Source organism: Trachurus japonicus, chromosome 19 (genome assembly GCF_045865225.1).
Source record: "Trachurus japonicus isolate A0001 chromosome 19, Traja_1.0".
NCBI lineage: Eukaryota > Metazoa > Chordata > Actinopteri > Carangiformes > Carangidae > Trachurus > Trachurus japonicus.
In genome coordinates this window covers 12,021,763-12,041,866 of record NC_140925.1, presented here as the reverse complement: position 1 = coordinate 12,041,866, position 20,104 = coordinate 12,021,763, and the positions used below count along the sequence as shown (strand labels likewise).

General features: G+C 41.6%; 4 protein-coding genes across 15 annotated transcripts in view; 3 read left to right on the top strand and 1 right to left on the bottom strand.

The window, feature by feature from the left end:
* wnk4a (WNK lysine deficient protein kinase 4a) overlaps positions 1-2,294 on the top strand; it is a 51,616-nt gene extending 49,322 nt beyond the window's left edge. For all 4 annotated transcript variants that reach the window (XM_085761420.1, XM_085761424.1, XM_085761421.1 and 1 more), the window contains one exon: positions 335-2,294. In XM_085761420.1, the coding sequence (XP_085617546.1) occupies positions 335-337 (3 nt within the window). In that variant the 3' untranslated portion in view covers positions 338-2,294. The remainder of the gene's footprint in view (positions 1-334) is intronic.
* On the bottom strand, positions 1,871-4,368 carry coa3a (cytochrome C oxidase assembly factor 3a). Its single transcript, XM_085761428.1, has 2 exons — positions 4,045-4,368; positions 1,871-2,978 (listed from the first exon to the last, which is right to left on the bottom strand). The coding sequence occupies exons 1-2, from the start codon at positions 4,238-4,240 to the stop codon at positions 2,875-2,877; spliced, it is 300 nt and encodes a 99-aa protein (XP_085617554.1). The 5' UTR covers positions 4,241-4,368; the 3' UTR covers positions 1,871-2,874.
* Positions 4,369-4,534: 166 nt separating this feature from the next.
* On the top strand, positions 4,535-10,293 carry cntd1 (cyclin N-terminal domain containing 1). Of its 3 annotated transcripts, none has more exons than XM_085761426.1 (7): positions 4,535-4,835; positions 6,559-6,634; positions 6,732-6,903; positions 6,987-7,149; positions 7,822-7,966; positions 8,381-8,477; positions 10,137-10,293. In XM_085761426.1, exons 1-7 carry the CDS (start codon positions 4,673-4,675, stop codon positions 10,161-10,163), a joined length of 843 nt encoding a protein of 280 aa, XP_085617552.1. In that variant the 5' UTR covers positions 4,535-4,672; the 3' UTR covers positions 10,164-10,293. The 3 variants fall into 3 exon arrangements, with proteins under 3 accessions (XP_085617552.1, XP_085617551.1, XP_085617553.1); XM_085761425.1 differs by lacking the exon at positions 10,137-10,293 and adding an exon at positions 8,600-8,860; XM_085761427.1 differs by lacking the exon at positions 8,381-8,477.
* A 3,923-nt stretch (positions 10,294-14,216) lies between these two features.
* Positions 14,217-20,104, top strand: part of tanc2b (tetratricopeptide repeat, ankyrin repeat and coiled-coil containing 2b) — a 164,101-nt gene continuing 158,213 nt past the window's right edge. For all 7 annotated transcript variants that reach the window (XM_085761405.1, XM_085761409.1, XM_085761407.1 and 4 more), the window contains exon 1: positions 14,217-14,887. The gene's annotated coding sequence lies outside the window, so the exon portion shown is untranslated. The remainder of the gene's footprint in view (positions 14,888-20,104) is intronic.

Sequence of the window (20,104 nt, the reverse complement as noted above, 5' to 3'; positions counted from 1 at the left end):
TTGTTTAAAGGGATAGTTCAACATTTTTGGCAAATTGGCCCATTGCCATAATAGGTTCATTACCTTTAATTGTTGGTGCAAGCTATTTTGGATACGCTATGCTACGGAGGCTCATGGGATACAAAAATCCCATGAGCCTCCGTAGCATAGCTCTGAGCAGCTCGCGGCTCTGCTCCGCTGTTCTAAAAATAGCTTGCATCAACAATTAAAGGTAACGAACCTACTCCTAAAACTACAGGGATTATTGCAACGGGCCAGTTTGCCAAAATGTTGAACTATCCCTTTAACTTAACAAAAAATGTTATCAATCTTACTTTGTGTTTTTTTTTTCCAGTGAGAAATGCTCAGCCAAGAATCGCTGTGTATCTGGACTACCTCATCTGGAGTGTGACTGCAGTGGTCAAACCCGTCCTGAAGGAGGATCACTTAAAACACTTTTCACTGGCACACTGATCAGCAAAACAAAACACAACAAAACAAAACAAAAAAAACTGCTTCACTCCCACAAGTGGTCACAAGGTTCATCCAGTGGTCATTTACCTCAACTGTACAGAAACTGCGTCACCAAAAACACAGCTGGATTTACACAGGAACTGTAACATCCAGCTGTCAACCCGTTGTCTCTGAATTTAGTGAATCTAAAGCTCAGAATATGTTACCGGTCTGGCTCATGTTTTTAAAAAAAACTCTCTTGTAAATAAACTATCAGACCCAATGGTTGAGAAGAAGTAACCAGCTTCAGCTCGGCACCTCTGCTAAATGCTACATTTTGTTTTAAAGCTTTTTTGTTGTTGTTGTTTTTGCATTAACGCAGTCAAACGATGCACAAAGTGCTGCAGAGTTGCGACCTTTTGAGTCACAATCAGCAGCACTTTGCATGATTTTGACCTAGAATGACTACAATTGCCGTTTTTTTTTTTTTTTTTCCTGTTTGTCCGACTCACTGCCGCTGATCAACCCGAGCACAGTAATGTGAACCGCAGCCAAGCTCTGACTCTTGACAGTTGTTGTTGTGCACAGACGACAACACTTTGGATGATCTCACAACTTATTTTGCTGTAGTTTGTTAATAATGTCTCAGCACCTGCTGACTGCACAGTGAATACACTCTTTTTTTTCTTTTTTTTTTAGTGGAGCTCTGATTTAATGCCGCCATCCAAGCGAGACTAGTCCGTTTGATTTATTCAACTTTGTATTATGAAACATTTTCTTGTTGTAGTACGTCTCCGGTTCCTTTTAGTGGTTTTTCTTGTTTTTAACACCTGAAAAAAAAAATCACCTGCATTCTCTACAGCTAGACTCAGCCTGGAGAGGTTTGACCGCAGTCCTGACATTTTCAGATGTAGTGAAGATTAAGATATTGTTTCACATCAGCATCAGGAAGAAGAAACGTTGTACAACAGTTATAAATGTTGGCGTGTGTAGTTTGTTTCAGCAGGAAAGAAAAAAAGAAGTTTTTCAAACTGTTAAAAGCTGCAGAAGCGTAGAGAACATGTCAACATTCAAATACTATAGCTGGCTTTAAATGAGAAAACTAAGTAAGTATTTCTTGATATTGATTACGTAGATGTGAACAATCCACCTAGGTTTTTAGACTACTGGCTTTTCCTGTCGTTTGTCTGTACATGTGTATATAGTAGAGGGCTTTTATAGATCTTGTTTACAAGTTAAGAGTAAACTAAATATTTCAGTAACCTTAATTCTTGCTCAAGCAAAAATCATATTTTGTTGCTTGTTCCATAGATCAAGCACCTTGTGCACTTTAGCAAATTCTACTTTAACTCTCATTTAACACGTTTGTGAACAAAACTGTGCTCACTCGAGGAAGAGCCGATTATTTTTTCCTGTTATTTTTCCATGAGAGAGGTAGAGGATATTCTCCGGTTTTATGTTTTTGATCACAATATTTCATATTGGATCACAGTAATGATGATCTACCCTCCCACAATTTGAAAATAATCAGTGTATTGTGGGATATGGAGAAATCAGTTCAAGCTGTGAATCTGTAGCTGTTGCCTTATATGAAAGAAAAACAGACAAAAAACTATTCACAACACACTGAATTTTCTGGCAGATGAACTCCTGTAAGATTCGTAATATATATTCAAAGATATTTCTAAATTTTGAATGTAAATATATAATTGTATTGCTTTCTGAAGCTGCTGTCCTGCCATGCTGAATCTGTGCCTTTCCCTTACAATGTCTTATTTTATATTTTTACTCTCAAGTTTTGGTGGCTAGATCAGACTCTGTAAATCAAATTTTGACAAAAATAAATGCAACTGTAAATACCACCGCTTGGAAAATCATCCTTATTGCACCGTTGCACATAGTTGTAGTAAAAAAAAATCAAATATGATAGATTTTTATTTAACAAGTTGTTACATTTTCAACATAAATAACATGTTTTATGTATTTTCAGCAGTGTCGCCGGCGTCCTTTTGCTGTTAAAGGCCACTGTAGATTTCACATCACTTGCTGACTAAATATTTAGCATATTCCCTATCACATGATCTGAGTGAGATGGTAATGGCTGTAAAATTACTTTTTAACCTGGGCATTTTGGCTAGCGTGTACAGGTAAGGTCATGTCGAGGTCAGTGTTTAGTCCTTTCCACTGACAGGCAAGCATTTTCAAAATTAAGACACATCTATTTTTTTTTTAGAGTCAGCAGCAGAAACACACAATCAATCAATCACCCCTCGGTATCAAGACAAAAACACAAAAAGTCCAGGCGCTGTCTCTGCATGAAAAAACAAACAGCTGCCAGTCCATGGAATATGAATCAGTGGCATCATCACCAGTGTGTCCACATAAGTCCCTTCTTGTTAGGGGTAAGTGCTGGACAAGAAATGCAGTCCCAACAATGACGTCTTAGTTGGCACCGGTGTTTGGTCCCTGTGCTCTTGCACGTCTGGCCTCCTCATCCAGTTCATCCATGACCTTTTCCTGGGAAACTGAATAAAATGTGTAGCCATCTAAAAACAAAAGGAGTCAAGGCAAATATGTAGAAACAATATACAGTGGCATCATGCAAAAGTTTGGACACCACTGGTCTCCAAAAGGCATGAAGTTAACCGTGAAACACTCTTTTGCAATATTTAAGCAATATCAGTACATTCTTTTTTTTCCTACAGTTTTAGAGTGAAAAAGGGAAACAAAGCAGCAGCCTGCAAACGAATGGGAAACCCAGGAGACTCGAGCTCTCAGATAACTTCTCAGACAAGATATTTACTATTTACAAGCTGTGATAGTTTCCAAAGGAGGGGCTACTAGCTACTAACTATGCAGGGGGCCCAAACCTTTGATGTGCCCTTTTGAAAATAAAATAAAACGTATGTCTATATATTGTTTAAAATGTAAAATGAAAGTGTCATCTGTAACTGTATGCTTTTCTGGAGATCATTTCATCTTCCACTGGCTTGACATTTTGACCAGTCAGTGGTGCCCAAACTTTTGCATGATGCCGCTGTAAAATACAACAGGCATTAGAGCAAGCAGCATGTCAGGCAGATGATTTATATAGATAAGTATTTGTTCCTGTATCTTGTAACTTTTCATTGGAAACTTGGCCTCCATTCAATGAATTCAATGATTAACTATCTTCCAAGTTTCAAAACATTTGACCTCATAGACACTTTGCGGACAGGAAGCAGGTTTGTCCGAAATCCCGCGAACACATCAAGCAGGTCATCTTCCCCTTAGCTAAACTACCTTCAAAACATTTTAACTGTATAGTTAATTAAAGTTGAATGCAACATAGCATGAAGAGTACTTAAGGCTTGACGTTAGTGGTTTATTTTGCTAATACACTGCACACTGCTCTGAAAGCTAACTATCATGTTAGCATTAAATGAATGAAACCAATCAGTCTGTTGAAAAGAATATACTGTCTAAATAACAAACTAGCGATAGCATTAATTAATATTTAGATAAACACGCAGTTATCAAACTCAAGGTAAAATGACTACAGTGCCTGTAGCGTGCTAAGCTAATGTTACATAGTTCACCTTGTGCTAACATTAGTGCGCTTGGCAAGGATACAGATCCCCAGAACAAGTGCTCCGATGGCGAACCCCGTGATGGCATTTCGCCCCCGCAGCATCTTCGTTTTCTTCTTCCATTGCTCACGCTCCACCTGTCTGATGTAGTGCAGCTGCTCCGGAGAAAGACCCTCTTTGGTCGGGTCTATCCTCGTTGCAAAGGGAGCATCGGACTCCTTCGGCGTCTTGTCCGCCATGTCTGTCTGCCTGCTGCAAGTCAGGCACGGGCAGGAGCGGGGTGACGTCACGGCTGTTTCACAACAGTCACACGCGCGCAGCTGCGTTCCAAATGGTCTGTCGGGGTTCGCAGCGGTTAACTGAAACGGCGGCTGTAGCACATCGCTGTTGTCAGATCTGCGGTTTGGCGGAAGTAGCCGGAAACAAGAGTGTACAACCGCCAAATGAGTCCCCGGAGCTAGGCAACGTTGCCTGGTTCCAAAGAAGACGTCGGAACAGCAAACCTCGGGACTACACCGCCATCTTGTGGAAAACATAAACTTCAAACTTTTTGGTTTCAAACTTTTTTCGATTATTTCTTGACAAAAACGAACAGATTATTCGATATATGCGTGTCTATTTGTAAAAGTAACGTTTTTGCATTAATAAACTGACCGTTAGTGATTCTAAATATGGCGGAAAGATCTTTTAGCCTTCCTCGTCATAGTTTCAAGTTTGGAGAAGTATCTTCTGACCTTCTCAGAGATTTTCTGACTAATCTCAGCAAAAGAAACGTTGATAACCTCAACAGTTTATCGACATGTAGCGGGGTCTTCAAAGATAAAAGAGTCGTTGGTAAGTATTTTCAACATTCAGACATTTTAAACGTTTAAAGACGACAGTTAATGTTACCTTTAAATCCAACGGTTATTTTTATTTTATTTATTTATTTATTTATTATGCGGCTATTTATGGCGGAACAACACAATTTTGAAATAGGCCTATTACTTTTTTTTTTTTCTTTTTTAGGTTTTTCAAAAAAAAAAAAAAAAGAGGCTACTGGTATTAAAATTTAAAGCTACACTGTTTACAAACCAATATCTTTGAAACATCCAAATGGAAAAAGGCAACAACAACAACTTAAACTTGAACTGAACTAAAGCAGGTGTTTTCCATTCCTCATGAGCATCTTTCTACACCACTGATTGGACTCACCTGTGGTAGACTAAACCAATAACTTGATTGGACATGATTTGGAAAGGCACACAACACATCTGTCCGTATTATCAATTATTAATTGGTTGGACTGACAGGGAACAGCAGGGACAGGTAAACTGATTAGAGACAGTTGTGGATGATCACAGGGACAGGAAGTTAAACTGATCAAAAGATGTGAGTGTTTCACAATAAAACAAGAAGCAAGACATGTAGGCTACTGAACTAATTGTGACGTTTATATCTACATTTTTTTCTTTGTCATTCTGATGTACTGAGAGAAAATTATATTATCTGTCAACATTACATTTACACTATGTTATCATTGGACCTCTGTTTTGATGCTGCTTTTCTTTCAGCAGCTGTTTTAATATTTTTTCTCTAACACTGAGCAGCCCTCTAAGCTTCGCTCTACCCTGTCATCACTCTGCAGTCTTTTATATATACACCTGGGATTGTTGTGAGCCCTGTCATTATAGAGGCCAAAATCTCCATACAAGCTCCGGGAGTCTCCCAGCTGCCGGCACCTCGTCAGACAGACCTCTGTCAGTCGCAGAGGAACAGATGGAAAGCCGTTTTAATAGCTGCTAATGAACATCCATATGTCTCTATGTAGTTTGCATAACACCTAAAATACAATTTACTCTTTGACAAGTTGTACCTGTCTCTTTAACATGCTTCCCCACAGTGTTGCTGCTGCCAGTCTCACAGCATGGGGTGAGTGGGGTGGTGGAAGAGGAGGGGGGTTTCCAAATAAATACTTCAGGCTGCTTCTTTCCGACTGACTGGACAGAGGAAAAACCAGCCAGTCTGCCAGTGTTGTGCTGGTGGTGGGTGGTGTTGCTGTGTGAAACCAGCAGCGTGGTTGTGATTCAGTGTTTTACGTACATGGCTCTCACTGTAGCTGTTATTTCACGCAAAATAAGGATAAAGCTGGATTTAAAATGAACATTTATTCACCTTTTAATGATACATTTTTTAGATTTACTTTACTGGACCATCTGGACCTACCGGTATGTGTTATTCTATAACATCATCATCATCATGAGAATGGTGTGTGCCTGAGAAATAATGCAAGATATTTATAGTTTTTCATTTCCAACATGTTCAGTTAGGATGACTGTAGAGAGCTCATAAATGACAGTGAATACTGGCTCACATTTCATTTATTGATCTCTTTTCATGAAATCTCTCCATACATCTTCCTTTAACATAGGATTTCCCGAACACTTTTACTGCCTCCGTTTTATTGCATGTATGATATTGCCTTACAGATTCCTTTCAGCTAATGTATTGTATCGGCTCAACTCTTTCCTAACATGCTTTGCTCATGCTTTCACTCTCTCTCTCTGCTGTTACTCAGACTGCATCTTCATGATAGTCAAAGAGCTGGAACTGGAACCACTGGTTGGATACCATGCCATTGAATTACTCCAGAGGTAATGAGGAGCAGCAGCAGCATATTTGCCTCTCCTTCTCACGCCTTGTACATTACTGGATTAGACATGCCTCTATGTTAGTAATTATCTCCCTCAGGTTCATGGTCAAGCACCTCACCGATTTGCTCACCACACCTACACCCCAGGGCGCAGCTGCCGATGAGCCGAAAAGTTATGAAGACGCTGTTTTCGACAAGATCAAGGGAAAATTCCAGCTCATCATCTTCTCATGTGTGCAGCTTGCCAGCAAACTGTCTTTGCACAGTCACGTGAGTTCTGAGCCGTCCGCCTTAATTCCCTGTTATTAAAGAATAAGATAATCTCAGGTATTTATTTCAAACTATTTTTTTAGATAATCGACAACAACACCGCTGTGCAGTTTCTCCGTTCGGTCGGCCACAATGTTTCCAAGCAGACTCTCCTCAAATCAGAGCTGATGATCTTAAAAGGACTTGAATTCCACCTGAATCCTCCAAATCCTCTGACGTATGTAGAAATACTGCTGGAGGTGCTGGGTAAGATCAGAAACAAAGAGTCAAGTGTTAGGATGTAAAAGAAATTTGGACAATATGAAGTGACATGACTATGTGAAGCAAAGTTATTATGGTTTTAAAATTTTCATTAGTTTTTATTTTTATTTAGTTTTTCAGTTTGCTTTTTTATTTCGGTTTAGTTTTAGTTAGTTCAACAAGTGATTAAGCAGTTTTAGTTTAGCTTTTATTTTTGAGGAATTGACTAGTTTTTATTTAGTCTTAGTTTTTCAGGTTTTAGGAGAAAGCCTCTGAAGATGAACTTTTTCCCTTTTAGTTGCATCCCTTCAGTCCTCATCACGTTACATTCACTGTTTTCTACCTGTGGGTCATACTCAAAGTGGTCCCATATTGAGCTGTGGCGTTTTCTTCCTGCAACTTTAGACATCTCTAAGAAAACTAAAACGAAGCTGATGTTATCTGACATTCAGTTTAGTTTTAGTTAGCTTTGCATTGTTCATTGTAGTTTTTATTTAGTTCTTGTTTTTGGAAAATTTGTCATTTTTATTTTTATTTCAGTTTACTAAATTATTTTTTCACTGCTAGTTTTAGCTTTTGTCTTAGTTTTAATAACCCTGCTGTGAAGACATTCATATCTACGGTGTTTAGATGCTGCACTGATTTGTGGTGATGAAATCTTCTGTTTTTTGTTTTTAGGCCATAATGAGCCATCCAGCCCTGTTGAACACCTCCATTCCTTGTGCCAGCATGTTCTGCAGTTTGTCAGCCTGCAGAGGACGGACATCTACAACGCCCTGTTAAAGACAACCGTTCAGAGTGTCAGCCCGTCCACAGAACAGAGGTATTGCATTTTATATTACATTTACCTTCAAGTCCCATTTTTCTGATGTTTTGGGACAGGTGGTTACTGTCATGGTAGAGTGGAGAAGCTGCTTGATTGGCAGCTCACTAGACTGTGAGCAGCTGAGGACTGTCAGTGTTGTTTTGGTTTCAAACTCTGTCTTGTGCTATCATGTTTTTCATGCCTTGTCGCCTTGCAAAACACAAGCCAAAAAGTTAATTGTGACTCAGCACAGCTACTTTTTTTGACCACTTGGCGGCAGCAGAAACAAGCCGTGAGTTGCATATTATTTACACAATCCAGCAGACATGGATGGAGCAGCATTTTCATTCATTTGATTTGAAAGTTGTGTTTCTGGCCACCTGGTTGACTATGAGTCCAATATTCACTGCAACAACCCTGTTTACAAAACAGAGAGAATTTTGTGACAGTAACTGAAGACTGCATGCTCCTCGGTGTCGGTGTCATCGCTGTCGCTGCGTTCATCCTCAATGTCAGAAAATGGCAACAGGTGAAACACTGATCACACCTGTGAACACATTTGTCTAAAATTGTAGAAAATCCACAAACTTTTATATTCCTTTGCTAACTGCTGTTATTAATTTAGACTTACTGTCTTTTCATGCACGGCAGATTGTGGGAGAACTGAGCCATATCACAGCAATATCCAGGAAGAGTATCTGCGACTTTGCTCTTGTGACACTGGAAAATATTGTTGGATCCAGTTTCCCTGTAACATCAGTTTGAGTCTTGATAACTCTGATCCACTGAACACCCTCGTTAAAATGTCACATTTTATGGTGGGGGTTGTTTTGTAGATGCAGATGTTGGTTCGAAACATATCCCATGCACCTGATCTGATGTTTGGCAAAAGCAAAAGTGGAAAAACCCTCATTGGTGGCATGTCTAGATCAATTTGATTCTACATTCTGCGAGGCCAAGTTAATATTGATTACAGTTATTCTAGCAATTAACATTTGCTACTTGGAAAATGTAATTAATATTGCATTAAACATCAATATACTCTATATTCCCGCTGCTCTTTTATTTCTCATGCCACATTGATCCATTTGCTCAAATGAGATGCACTGTGGTTTATTTATTTTTATACTAGTGTTTAGTTTCACCTGGCTCTGAAGAAAAAAACAACAGGACTGATGAGAGGTTCCTCCTCTCGGTGGAGTCTCAGCCTCATTACGACTGAATCTATCTGAGGAAAGAATAAAGATTTCCATTTTCCAAATTTCATGCCCATTCTAAACAAAATGAAACATCCCCATTGGAAAAAAACATTGGGCTGAATATTGCAGGTGTGGTACTGTACAGTAGTTGTAGTTTATTCGATCTTGTGCACAAATTGTTAGAGTCAGGCATCAATCAAGAATCAATCAACATTCAATAATGCATTCATTAATTCAAACTTAAAGGTTTGTTACTTTTAATTGTCGCTGCAATGCAGAGACTGCTTGCCGAAAAACTGTCGCCCGACAGGAACGCATATCAGCGGTTTTGCATAAATTTACCTCTAAAACAACTGTCTCGTAATGTTCCGTTATTATCTCATAGTGTGGTGAATGTGCAGGTCACAACTTGTCCACCAGAGCGTTTTAGAGTTCCTGGATTGTGTATTTGATGAGTTTGATGAGGGAAACCAAGAAATCCCATTAGCCTCTGTAGCGTAGCTCTGAGCAGCTCACGGCTCTGCTCCATCGTTCTAAAAATAGCTTGCACTGACAATTAAAGGTAACGAACCTACTGCTAAAACTATAGGGATTATGGCAATGGGCCAATTTGCCAAAATGTTGAACTATCCCTTTAAAATTGTAGTCAAATCCCAAATGATCATTCCTGTTTATAGCTTTCTGTCGTAATATGTTTTAATTTCTTTCCTTTTCTTTTCTTTTCATCAAAGTGATTAGGATTCCTCGTCTGTATTCATCACTGCCAACAGGTTCTCCACCTGACAAGTGTTAATGTATTTAACAGTGAACGGATGAAGCAGGCCGTGTCGGTTGTAGCAGCACTGTGTGGAGGTTGAGCTCTATGTGGAGGGACTTGTCCCTTGGAAAAGTGATCAAATCTCTCTCTGTATTTGTGCGCTGCCAGTCAGCTCATGAGTCATCTTCCTCCTCCTCCTCCTCCTCCTCCTCTTCCTCCTGCTTCTCGTCAGACTTGCTCGACAGCGTATCAGATGTAGGAAGATGTGGAACAGTAGTGGTGCCTCCCAGGAAGTCATCCAGAGGTCTCAGCACCGGAGGGACACTCGAGTCAAATGATCTCCTCTCTGTTTGTTTTGTTGGAAAAAAAGAAAGAAAGAAGGTGTTTCATCTTGTTCTTACTCTTCAGGATATCTTGGCTTTGAATGTGTTTGCTTGTGTCCGCCATGGGTGGATCTACTTTAATACTAGTTTGTCTTCAACATGCTCAGATTCAGGCTTGTTATGTTATGACTCTGTGCAGGGAGTACTTTGTTGCCTCTGAAAAAAAAGGAGAAGGAGAAAATCTGAGTTCAGAAAGAACCCAAAGGTGTTGGCTCGAAACAAAAACACAACCAATATCAAATAACAGTTGAATATGAAGAAATGTGCAGGTAGTGAGAGTACTGGCCAGTTGCATCCTGCATTAACCTGCAGTGCAAAACGTATCCCAGAAAACTTACTCTGGGATGCCAGTGAAGAGGGGGGGCTTTCCTCCGTGGGGACTCTTTGAAGTCCCTGCCAGCTCTGCAGTCATGCTCCTGGTTCGACTGGAGATAGCTCGAGGGCAGGACACCGAGCCTTTGTTCCTCGAGCTCCCTGGCTCAGACGAAGCACTTTTCCCAAAGCCACAGGGAGACCGACTGCAGGTGGTGAGCAAAGAGGTTTTGGAGTCTCTAGAAGACCGTCTTGGAAAGCCAATGTGTTTCCTGAGATGGGTGTAAGGGTGTTGCTATGATGCAACGAGGGTTAAACGCTGCTGTGATTTTATTCCACAGCTGCTGTCTTTTCAAATCCCACATATTGTGAGTTCTTGTTGCTGTGTTGTTGCCTTCAGGGGCCTTCTTTTTTGGTGATCTGACTAAAAACAAACTAAGGCTAAGCAGCGATACAGTGCACACTAAAAACTCCTGGGTTATTTATTTAACCCAATTTCTGTGTTGCTTGTGTTGGGTTAAAATGATGGGTTATTTTTCAAAGAGTAACCCATTTTCTGGGTTATAAACACATTTATAGTATGAACGATCACACGACTAGTGTTTGCCTGCCTGGTTTTTTACTTTGCCTGTATTCTTGGGCATTATTTTTTGTGTTTTTCCCCTAACTGGATTTGACTGCCTTCCCTGCCTGCCTACCAGTGTATGACTTGGTCTGCAGTAGTAAAGGAGTTATCTTTGCTTACTGTTGGTTCATTCTTCTGCTCCTGAATCTGAGGTTCATTCAAGAGTGTTACAGGAGGACTTTTGCCTTTAGAGTCTCCAGTGATCAGTCCAGACCGTGGAGACACGGAGCAGCACCGTAACAGCTTTGTCTGATGATAGACAAAGTTTTATTAACTGAAATAAGGTAAAGTGAATAGTAACCTGAGGTCAGCATTGAAGTTGCAGTGGCTCATAGTGTAGAGCACGTTGAAGGATTGAACCCTGCTCTGGGGATTTTAACCCAAAATTGGGTCAAAAAGAATAACCCATATTACTGGGTTGACATAACCCAGAAAGTAGTTGGTCCCTTTTTAACCCAGGAGTTTTTAGTGTGTGGAAGTATGTGACAACGCTTTCTGCAGAACTATGAAAGTGCAACTTTCTTCACCTGACGGTCCAAAGCTGGCAGTTTCCTTTTGCACCCTGAGCACATTTGGTGTGACTGTGAGGTAACAGATGGTGCTGTGTTGGTGTAGTGGAACATCTGCAGGCTCAGATATCATCAGGTGTGAAAATAATCTTGGAGAAAACAAGTCTGTAGTGAGGCGTAACACCTGTTTCCACTGTCAGGTGTATTAACCGTGTGTGGTGGCAGCAGAGCCCAAGGTCATGTTACATCCTGTGACTTCTTCAGAAGTTGTTATCAGAGGAAACACTTTGTATTTTTACACCCAGAAACTATCTATTTCCACTTTTTATTTATCATTTGTATAAATTAACAGATGAAAAAAGAACAAGAACAGGAACATAATGCTTCAGTCTCAGACTTAATATACTATTTTCAGTCATTATGGGCAACTTTTCACATTTTATATACATAAGAGATTGACATGGGGCCATTAAAAACAAAAAGTATGATAGAAAATCTCAAATTTTTCAGCTGCACAAATGTATGTGTGGACCTCACACACACAAAACACAGACCCTGTGATCTTTGAGTCTCATATTAATATAACATGATGTGAGTGTAGATGATCCAGAGCTGAGCCTCCATTGACTCGCTATCTTACTTCTCATGGCTCCCTCACGACTCTGCTGATCTCGTGTGAGCCTCCATTAATCTCACATCTCCGAGTTCACACTCACCTTTACTGTTTTCATTCTTCATATTCAGAGGCAGAGAGAGAGAAAGAGAGGGAGGGAGAGACGGGGGAAGCTGTGACGGGATTTGATTCAATGCCACAAGGAGCATATGTTGTTTCCAGAGGTGGGAGGCGAGGTGTTTACCACTCGGCTAAATGCAGCCCCCGCTTCTTCTTCCATCACGCTCACCACCACCACCACCGGCACACATGCCCACACACACACGTGAAGAAATCCAGCACCAGTCAGTGCCAGTTTCCAGGGTCTCCCTGAGGTATTTCTAATTACCATTTGCAGAGAAGGGACCTTTTAAAGTACAAATATGCCCTTTGGCTGGTTTGTTACGTCTGCCAACCGAAGGATATATTTAGGTTCATTGCTTACAAGCTGACATGTTATGATGTTGGCATGTCTTTCTGGCATGTGTCACCCAGGAGTACAGGATTACATCTATTCTGTTTTATCTGTTTTTTTATATAACACAGTGTGCACCATATTTCTTTTTTAAGAGCACAGATCACATATTGTATAAAGATTAATCTTTATACAATGACAGGGGAACAGGGAAGTAGAGATAACCATAATCTTATATTACAGTTACCAAGCAAAACCAAACAAACCCTGTGGAGTTCGCACCAGAAAGGACAAAGGTCACACATAATGTTGATTCTGTAGACGGTGGTTGATCCTACAGGTGTTTATTCATTGTATCCTGATGAAAGGCGAGTGTTTTGCTTATAGGTGTAGCTCCACTGTGTCCCACCTCCTAAGTTCACATCTTAATACCTACTGGTTACGAATTAAACAACCACAATAAGAGAATAAGTAGATTACAGCCAATGCCCAATAAGTAGATTATCATTCACCTAATAATCAGTCTGAATTAGCACTAAATGAGGCTGTAAATAAAGACTTTCTTAAACTAACACACATTATTCACAAAACAGTATTCTCCCACCCTCCCTTTTTTGCTCAAACAATGTGTGTTTGTTTAATTATGATGCATTTGATACCGTGAGGCCTTCAAGGTTCAGGCCCCAGTCATCTTAAGGCCATTTGTAGCCGCCTGTGTCACAATCAAGCACTTTGGTCTACCGGTAAATTAATCCCCCCCCCTCCATACAGCAGCAGCAGCAGCAGCAGCAGCAGCATCCCTGATTGTAATTCCAGTTGATAGGCCTGTAATTTTATTGACTGATTGAGGAAGAGGTCAGGATAAATGTCTGACACGGGCCAACCCCTCCTCTCCATCTATCATCTCAAATGGCAAATGCAGTGGTCTGCAGGGGGAGAGGAATTGAAGTTTGATTGGCATCGACCTTGTTTCTCTTGAATAATTATGAATGATTTAGGTATTAGTTCATCCTTCCATCATAAATAATTCATTAGACCTGCCCCCCCTCCACCACTGTGTGTGTATAGATATATGTGTGTGTGTGTGTGTGTGTGTATGAGCTCCGTCTGGTCGCATGGGATTTTCAGCAGTGTGTCAAGCCGTTCAGAGAGAAAACAAACCCCCGATTAATACCGGAAATAAGCCACAAAGGCGGGACTGACGTGACATTTATTTATTTATTTTTTTCGAGATTTTGATGCATTTTTAAGGTGTGGTTTTAAATTTAGCTTTTTGCTTAATTTTTCACGCTTTGCACAACGCTGCAAGTGCGTTAAGGTTTTTTTTTTTCCTATTTTATTTTGAAAAACAGAAATAGCCACCGGAAGTGATATAGTTGATCGCAGTGAGCGACTTGATCCAGTGATCGGCAGCAGGAGGCAGCAGGTCAGCGCTCCATGTTGCAGCGCTGCGTGGCACTGGGCACCGACTGGCTCTGACTCTGACTGCACCACACACACACATACACACACATACATACACACACGCACGCACGCACACGCACACGCACACACTCCCTCTCTTTCTCACACACATACACGCGTGCGCCGTGTATGGCCCCGACGCTCGGCACGTACAGCGGGGGGCGAGAAGTGGCTGTCAGTCCGCGAGCTGCTGCTACCTGCTGCAGAGCGAGCTTGCACCGCGTACACCCATGGGTGTCGCTCCTCCTGTGACTGTGTCTCTGTCTCCTCCTGCGTTGTTTGGACTGAGTGCAGCCGCCTCCTCCTCCTCCACCACCTCCACCACCTCCTCCTCCTCCTCCTCGGCCACCGGGTGCAGCAGCAGCAGCAGCAGCAGCAGCAGCAGCAGTTATTTTCAGAGTCAGTCGCTCCAGCTCGAGCTATTTCGGACGGATTGGGCGCGTGCAGACCGGCGGTGGGCTGATCTGGGTTGAGGAGCCGCACGGAGCGCTGCAGCAGTCACGGTACCGGAGCAGCAGCAGCAACAGCAGCAGCAGTAGCAACAGAAACAGCAGCAACAGAGGAGGAGGCACGACTGTGATGCCGGAGCTGAGCAGAAAAACAAAGGTTCAAGTCTAGGAAAGGTAATGTGTCCTTCCTTTGAACTGCAACTTCTGCTGTGTCCTTTTCTTTTCCATGTTAAAGTTTATTTGATCACACCTTAAATAAAACAGTAGACATCAGTGGTGTCGGGCTCCTGCAGCAGCAGCAGCAGCAGCAACAGCAGCAGCCAATCTATAACCTATAATACCTATATCTTGCTGCTGCTCCCAGGCAAAGCCCAGCCAGCCAGCTAAGCCAATAAACACCCCCCAGTCGTGTTTAATGAGATAGACTTAGCTGCTCCTTTGTCCACAGTAACAGGCAGGTTTTTGTCACCAGACTGCAACATGTTTGCTTCTCTTGCATAACATTATATTGATTATTGGTGACAGTCACACACATCTGATCTTTCAAACACCAAGACAGGCTGGATTTAAAAACAAAACAGGCTTTGCTGCATCTAATGGATACTGTGCACTTCTTTCTTTCTACACCTTGCATGGTGATGAGTGTACACTGCACATATGGAAGACTTCCTCTAACCTGTATTCATCATACATATACAAAGTGAGGTGGTGGCTGTTGGCCACCCAGACAACAAACTGTCCATAAAGCGAAGAGGTTTATATGGAAGAAGCTGTTCTTACTTGTTTGAATGGCTCGAGGCCAACACCTACCTCACTCCGCACAGCCTATTATCTGACATCTGGTCCTTCTCGACAGGGACTTATGTGGTAATAGTATGTTTCAACAAAGGCTGTTAATCTGTGTAATGCCTGTTGTTTGCGAGGGAAAACGCTTATTTCCCTATGATGATCACCGTGTGTACGTTATAAGATGTGAAAAGATGGAGGATGTTAGTCAGTTATATGGTTAGGATTTGACGTGGTTTATTCGTTTTGTAAAATAGCAAAAAAACGAAACAAAAGAAAATGCTGTCGCTGAGGAAAATGTCATTTTTGGGGCATAGTTTACACAAACACACATTTACAATCACGGGCTTTGCCTCGGTGGCTTGCAGAGAACTGCTGTGATGAAGCATTTATCAGAAAAATAGGTCTGCAGACTGGTAAAGATTTGAGCTCCAGTCCTCATGGTTTTTGTATGAGGCTGGAGATGCCTGCTGTCTCGCTGTACTTCTTCTTTCTTTCTTTTTTTTCTTCTTTATTCCAGTTCTTGGTTGTCAGCTCGGCTCGGCGTAGATAAAAGACAAGTCATCCTCAAAGCTTTCTCTCATCACATCAATGACATGCGCTAGTTTTTGCTTCTCTCCTGCTGCTACCCCCAGTCCTGACACACATCTGTGAGTTCACAGTGTGGAGGTTTTTCCATTATGAGATCATGATGTTTTTCTTGTTTAGTCGACCAGCCCCAAACTTTTTTGTCTTTCACTGCTTATCTCTCTTTCTCTCTCTCTCTCCCTCTCTCTCTTTCTGTCTGCACTAGGGGGGGTAGTGGCAAAGCCTTGTTTTCCAGAGCCCGAGCCAAACACAGTCCAGCCTGGTCACGCTCACTGACAGGCCGAAGGTTAAAATAAAAAAGATTCTGCTGCAGCAAAATGAGCAAAGGATTTCTCAGGAACTTAAGTTTGACAGGAAGCAGCCCTCGGGCTCACACTGCTGCGCTTTAGAAATCGACGGCGTAAATAAGAAGTGCCTGAAATCTCTGAATGCAAAACGGACTCTGAAAAGTAGTCGGTCTGTGCCAGATCAAATGCAATTCACTGTTGAGAGCAAAATCGTTATCGCAGTTATTATATGATAAATTATGCAGCCCTGAGTGAGTTGAATGCTCAGAAATTCAGTTTACTCAGCACATAAAATCTCAGTTTGCGTCTCAGCGGCCGATCTTTAACACAGATATTCCCCCTGAGCCACTAAAGCTCGTTATAAGCAGCAACCTGTGACATTTAGCATTCAGGTCCATATTGTTGATTGGTACATTTTTCCTTTGCAAGTGGAGATCTGTTGAGCAGATGTTTTATTTTTATCGCAGAGACTACTGTATTTCTGTAGGACAAGTGGCAGTTTAGTGGAACTGGGGGCCTTGTGCTCATCCCCGAACATCCAAAGTGAGATCTGAAACTTCCTACCATCACTCAGTGTTATTGCCAAAACCTTCCACTCAAAGGTCCTCCAACCTTAACAACTAGTCATTTTAAACAAAACCAAGATTAACCCCTAATCCAAATATGTATTTTAAAGAGGAACTAAGCAATATTTTTTTACCTTAATTAGGCAGCTTCGAAGTAATTGTGATGGTTAGATGACTTGTTTCGGGGAGAATGGAGGCTCTCTGCCTTCCACCTAGCGTCTCTCGGCTGAAAACCAACCTCTCAAGATCAGAGCCTCCGACCCGGTGTCCCATGTTGTCTCGTCTGCAGCACCACGACACAAACACGCCCCGTAATCTCTAATTGCTTGTTTTTGACAGATAAAACCGCACATATACACATTGTAACATCGTATATGATAAATAATGTTATTCAACGCTCCATGGATTGATTTCTCATCAGCTTCGTTGAAAACAAATGCACATGGCCGAGAGGAAGGTTAGGAGAAGAGACCAAACTTGCATAGTTCCCCTTTGAAACGAGACATCTAGACTTCTGTAACTTTGTGATGTCACAAGCTTGATTTGCCTTCTCGTGAGGATGAAGGGAAGCAAAACAGTGAAAAAGCGATCAGACTTACATCGTTCCGCCTTTAACCCAAACCAAACCCCTTCCTGTAAACATAACCAAACCACATCATTAAACATATTTATCAACAGAGGTTTCATCAGCCAAAGAAAAACATTGTCTTTTAGTTGTTTCACTTGGAGGACCTGTTGGTAAAGGGACGATCTGTTGTTGAAGACACTAAATTGTCAGTTTATCATGTAACGCAGCCACCGAGTCAGTTTTGACAGATGTTAAGATGTGGAGAGTTTTTCAACTTAACCTCACAGCTAAAATATTCAAGTACATTCTTACTCAGTCCTACTGAGGGGTCATTTTTCTTTGGAAATGTGTAAAATGGCTGTTAAAGTCAGCAGAGGCTGGGGCATGCTGGGACAAATTGAAGTAAATTACAGCACTTTGTCAGAAAATGTCATTGCTTAATCTTGTGTGAGTGTAATCACGTTTAAACTCCTCAGTTTTCCTTTGAAGAGTCACCAGCTGTTGTTTATAGACGCTTTCATACAACTTATACTTGTAAGTTACCATATATACTATAGCTGACGCTGCACTTTGTGTCCTTTTAAAGTGGTCGCAGTTCATTAAGAGACTCTTAACTGCACAAGAGTGTTGACTACTGCTCCTCCAGATATGAATAGGTCTGGTTTTTGTTTTTTTTAATGAGCTAAAACGACTCTTTTGCCGCTGCATCCCATAGCCTGCAGCCAGACGGCACGGGGGTTGTCGCTCTCTGAATCTTATCAGCTCTGAAAATGTGAGCTGTGTTTCCTGCACCGGGAATAAAGGTGTCATCCTCAGGGATGTTTTGATTCATTTCCCCCGAGCGCCGAGGCAAATGGCTCTCCTTTATGCTGTTTCAATCAAGAAAAGCAGGAAAGCCTACTGGAAAAAAACAAAAAACGCTAGGCTTTTCAGTTTTGCGTACACATGAGTGTTCTGTGTATGTGTGTACTGTCGTATGAACAGCATGATCATCAGTTTAGAAAAAAATGCAGCGTAGCGGGAATTACAATTGATATTTTGGTCGTGATTTATTTCCGTCTTTGCCCATAAGTCAGTTGAAGCCCCTGGAGGAGGCGAGGCCGGCCGCCGCATTAGAAATGCAAGGCATGGTGGACTTTGTGCAGAGCTAATGAGTGGCAGTATAGTAAAACACAGGTGCACTGATATAAGACACATCTTCATAGCGGAAATTGGCTCATTTGGAAGAAACGGTGCACTGAACTCTTTTAATGAGGTACGGATTCTCCCCAGGCATGTCCCTCATCTTCGGTGTGGCTCTTTGATTATGTAATAATGATGCGGAAAAGGCGCCTTCTTAGCGCCTCGTTCTTTCTTGTTAGCGAGCGGACTCCGAGGCAAGCCAGCCCCATTTTATTTCACTTTATTTTATTTTTCCCTCAGCTTTGTTTCCAGCTTTTTACCCTTTTGTCTCCTTGGCAGTCGGGGAGTCGGTCACATTCACCGAGGCTGCCACGGCTTCATTTTTGACTCGTTGACCACGTGGAGGTCTTGGAAGTTTGTGTTAGGAATCAGCCGCCCCTTCAGACAGCTGCATGAGCTTGTTCTGGGGTATATTATTTGTCAAAGAGGGCACTTCACATTTCTGTCTGTGGGGTCGTTATCGCAGAGAAGAGTCCTCTCAACGACAACAGTGCTGCAAGTTTTTTTTTTTTTTTTTTTTGAACGTGTGCAATTTTGTATGGTCTGTGATCCAGAACTGAACGGATTCGAAGAAAGCTGCTGGTGAGGCTGTTGTGTGTTTCTCGTACATGTTGTTGCCTGTTTTTCTTCAAAGGAGTCGGATATACACCTTAAACAAGACTCCAGCAGCTCGGCTAAAAATACAGCACAGGATCAAAGTGCTGTAGTTGTTCCCTCTGCTATGAACAAGGGGGACTATTGTGATATGCAGGCCTAGTTACAGCTTCATAACAATAAATGGGAGCAGTGCATCAATTTATTATAACTTGAGGTTTAGGTTTTTTTGTACTTCATATTTTAGTCTGTCTACTACACGGCGTTGTGATTTGTATATCTGGCAGAAGCATGTGTTCAGTTGCCACGAGCCGTTGCTTACAGATCATTACAGCAGCAACTCTATATGTCCCAGAAGAGAAGGTGTGTGTTATAAGATCTGCTGTTTCAAATCAGGAGAGATGAAAGGGTGTGTGTGTGTGTAATATACTGCTGCAACTTCCAGATTAAAACCTGCCTCTGTTTTCTGCAGCATGCAAAATAAATAATGGTCAGATAACCTTTTGTGTTTCACAGTCCGTTGTGCCACGTGCAAAAATCTACCTGTGCAAGCCAAACATCGGAATGAACAGAACTAGCGATAATCATATTCATCGTCATATAATCAGAAGTGAGTCGCTGGCACCGCTGCGTTCTGAGCAACCAACAATAAACAAGGCTTTGAAAACAGTGGAAAGCCACTTGGTGTAAATGGAGTACAGCTGCCGGCTCAAGTGGCCTGTGAATGCCCTGCAGAGGAAATTTAAGTGGCGCTCTGTTGTTTTGGCATCTCAGTGTGAATGTAGAAAATGTTCTTTTTAAAAAAAAACAAAAAAACTGA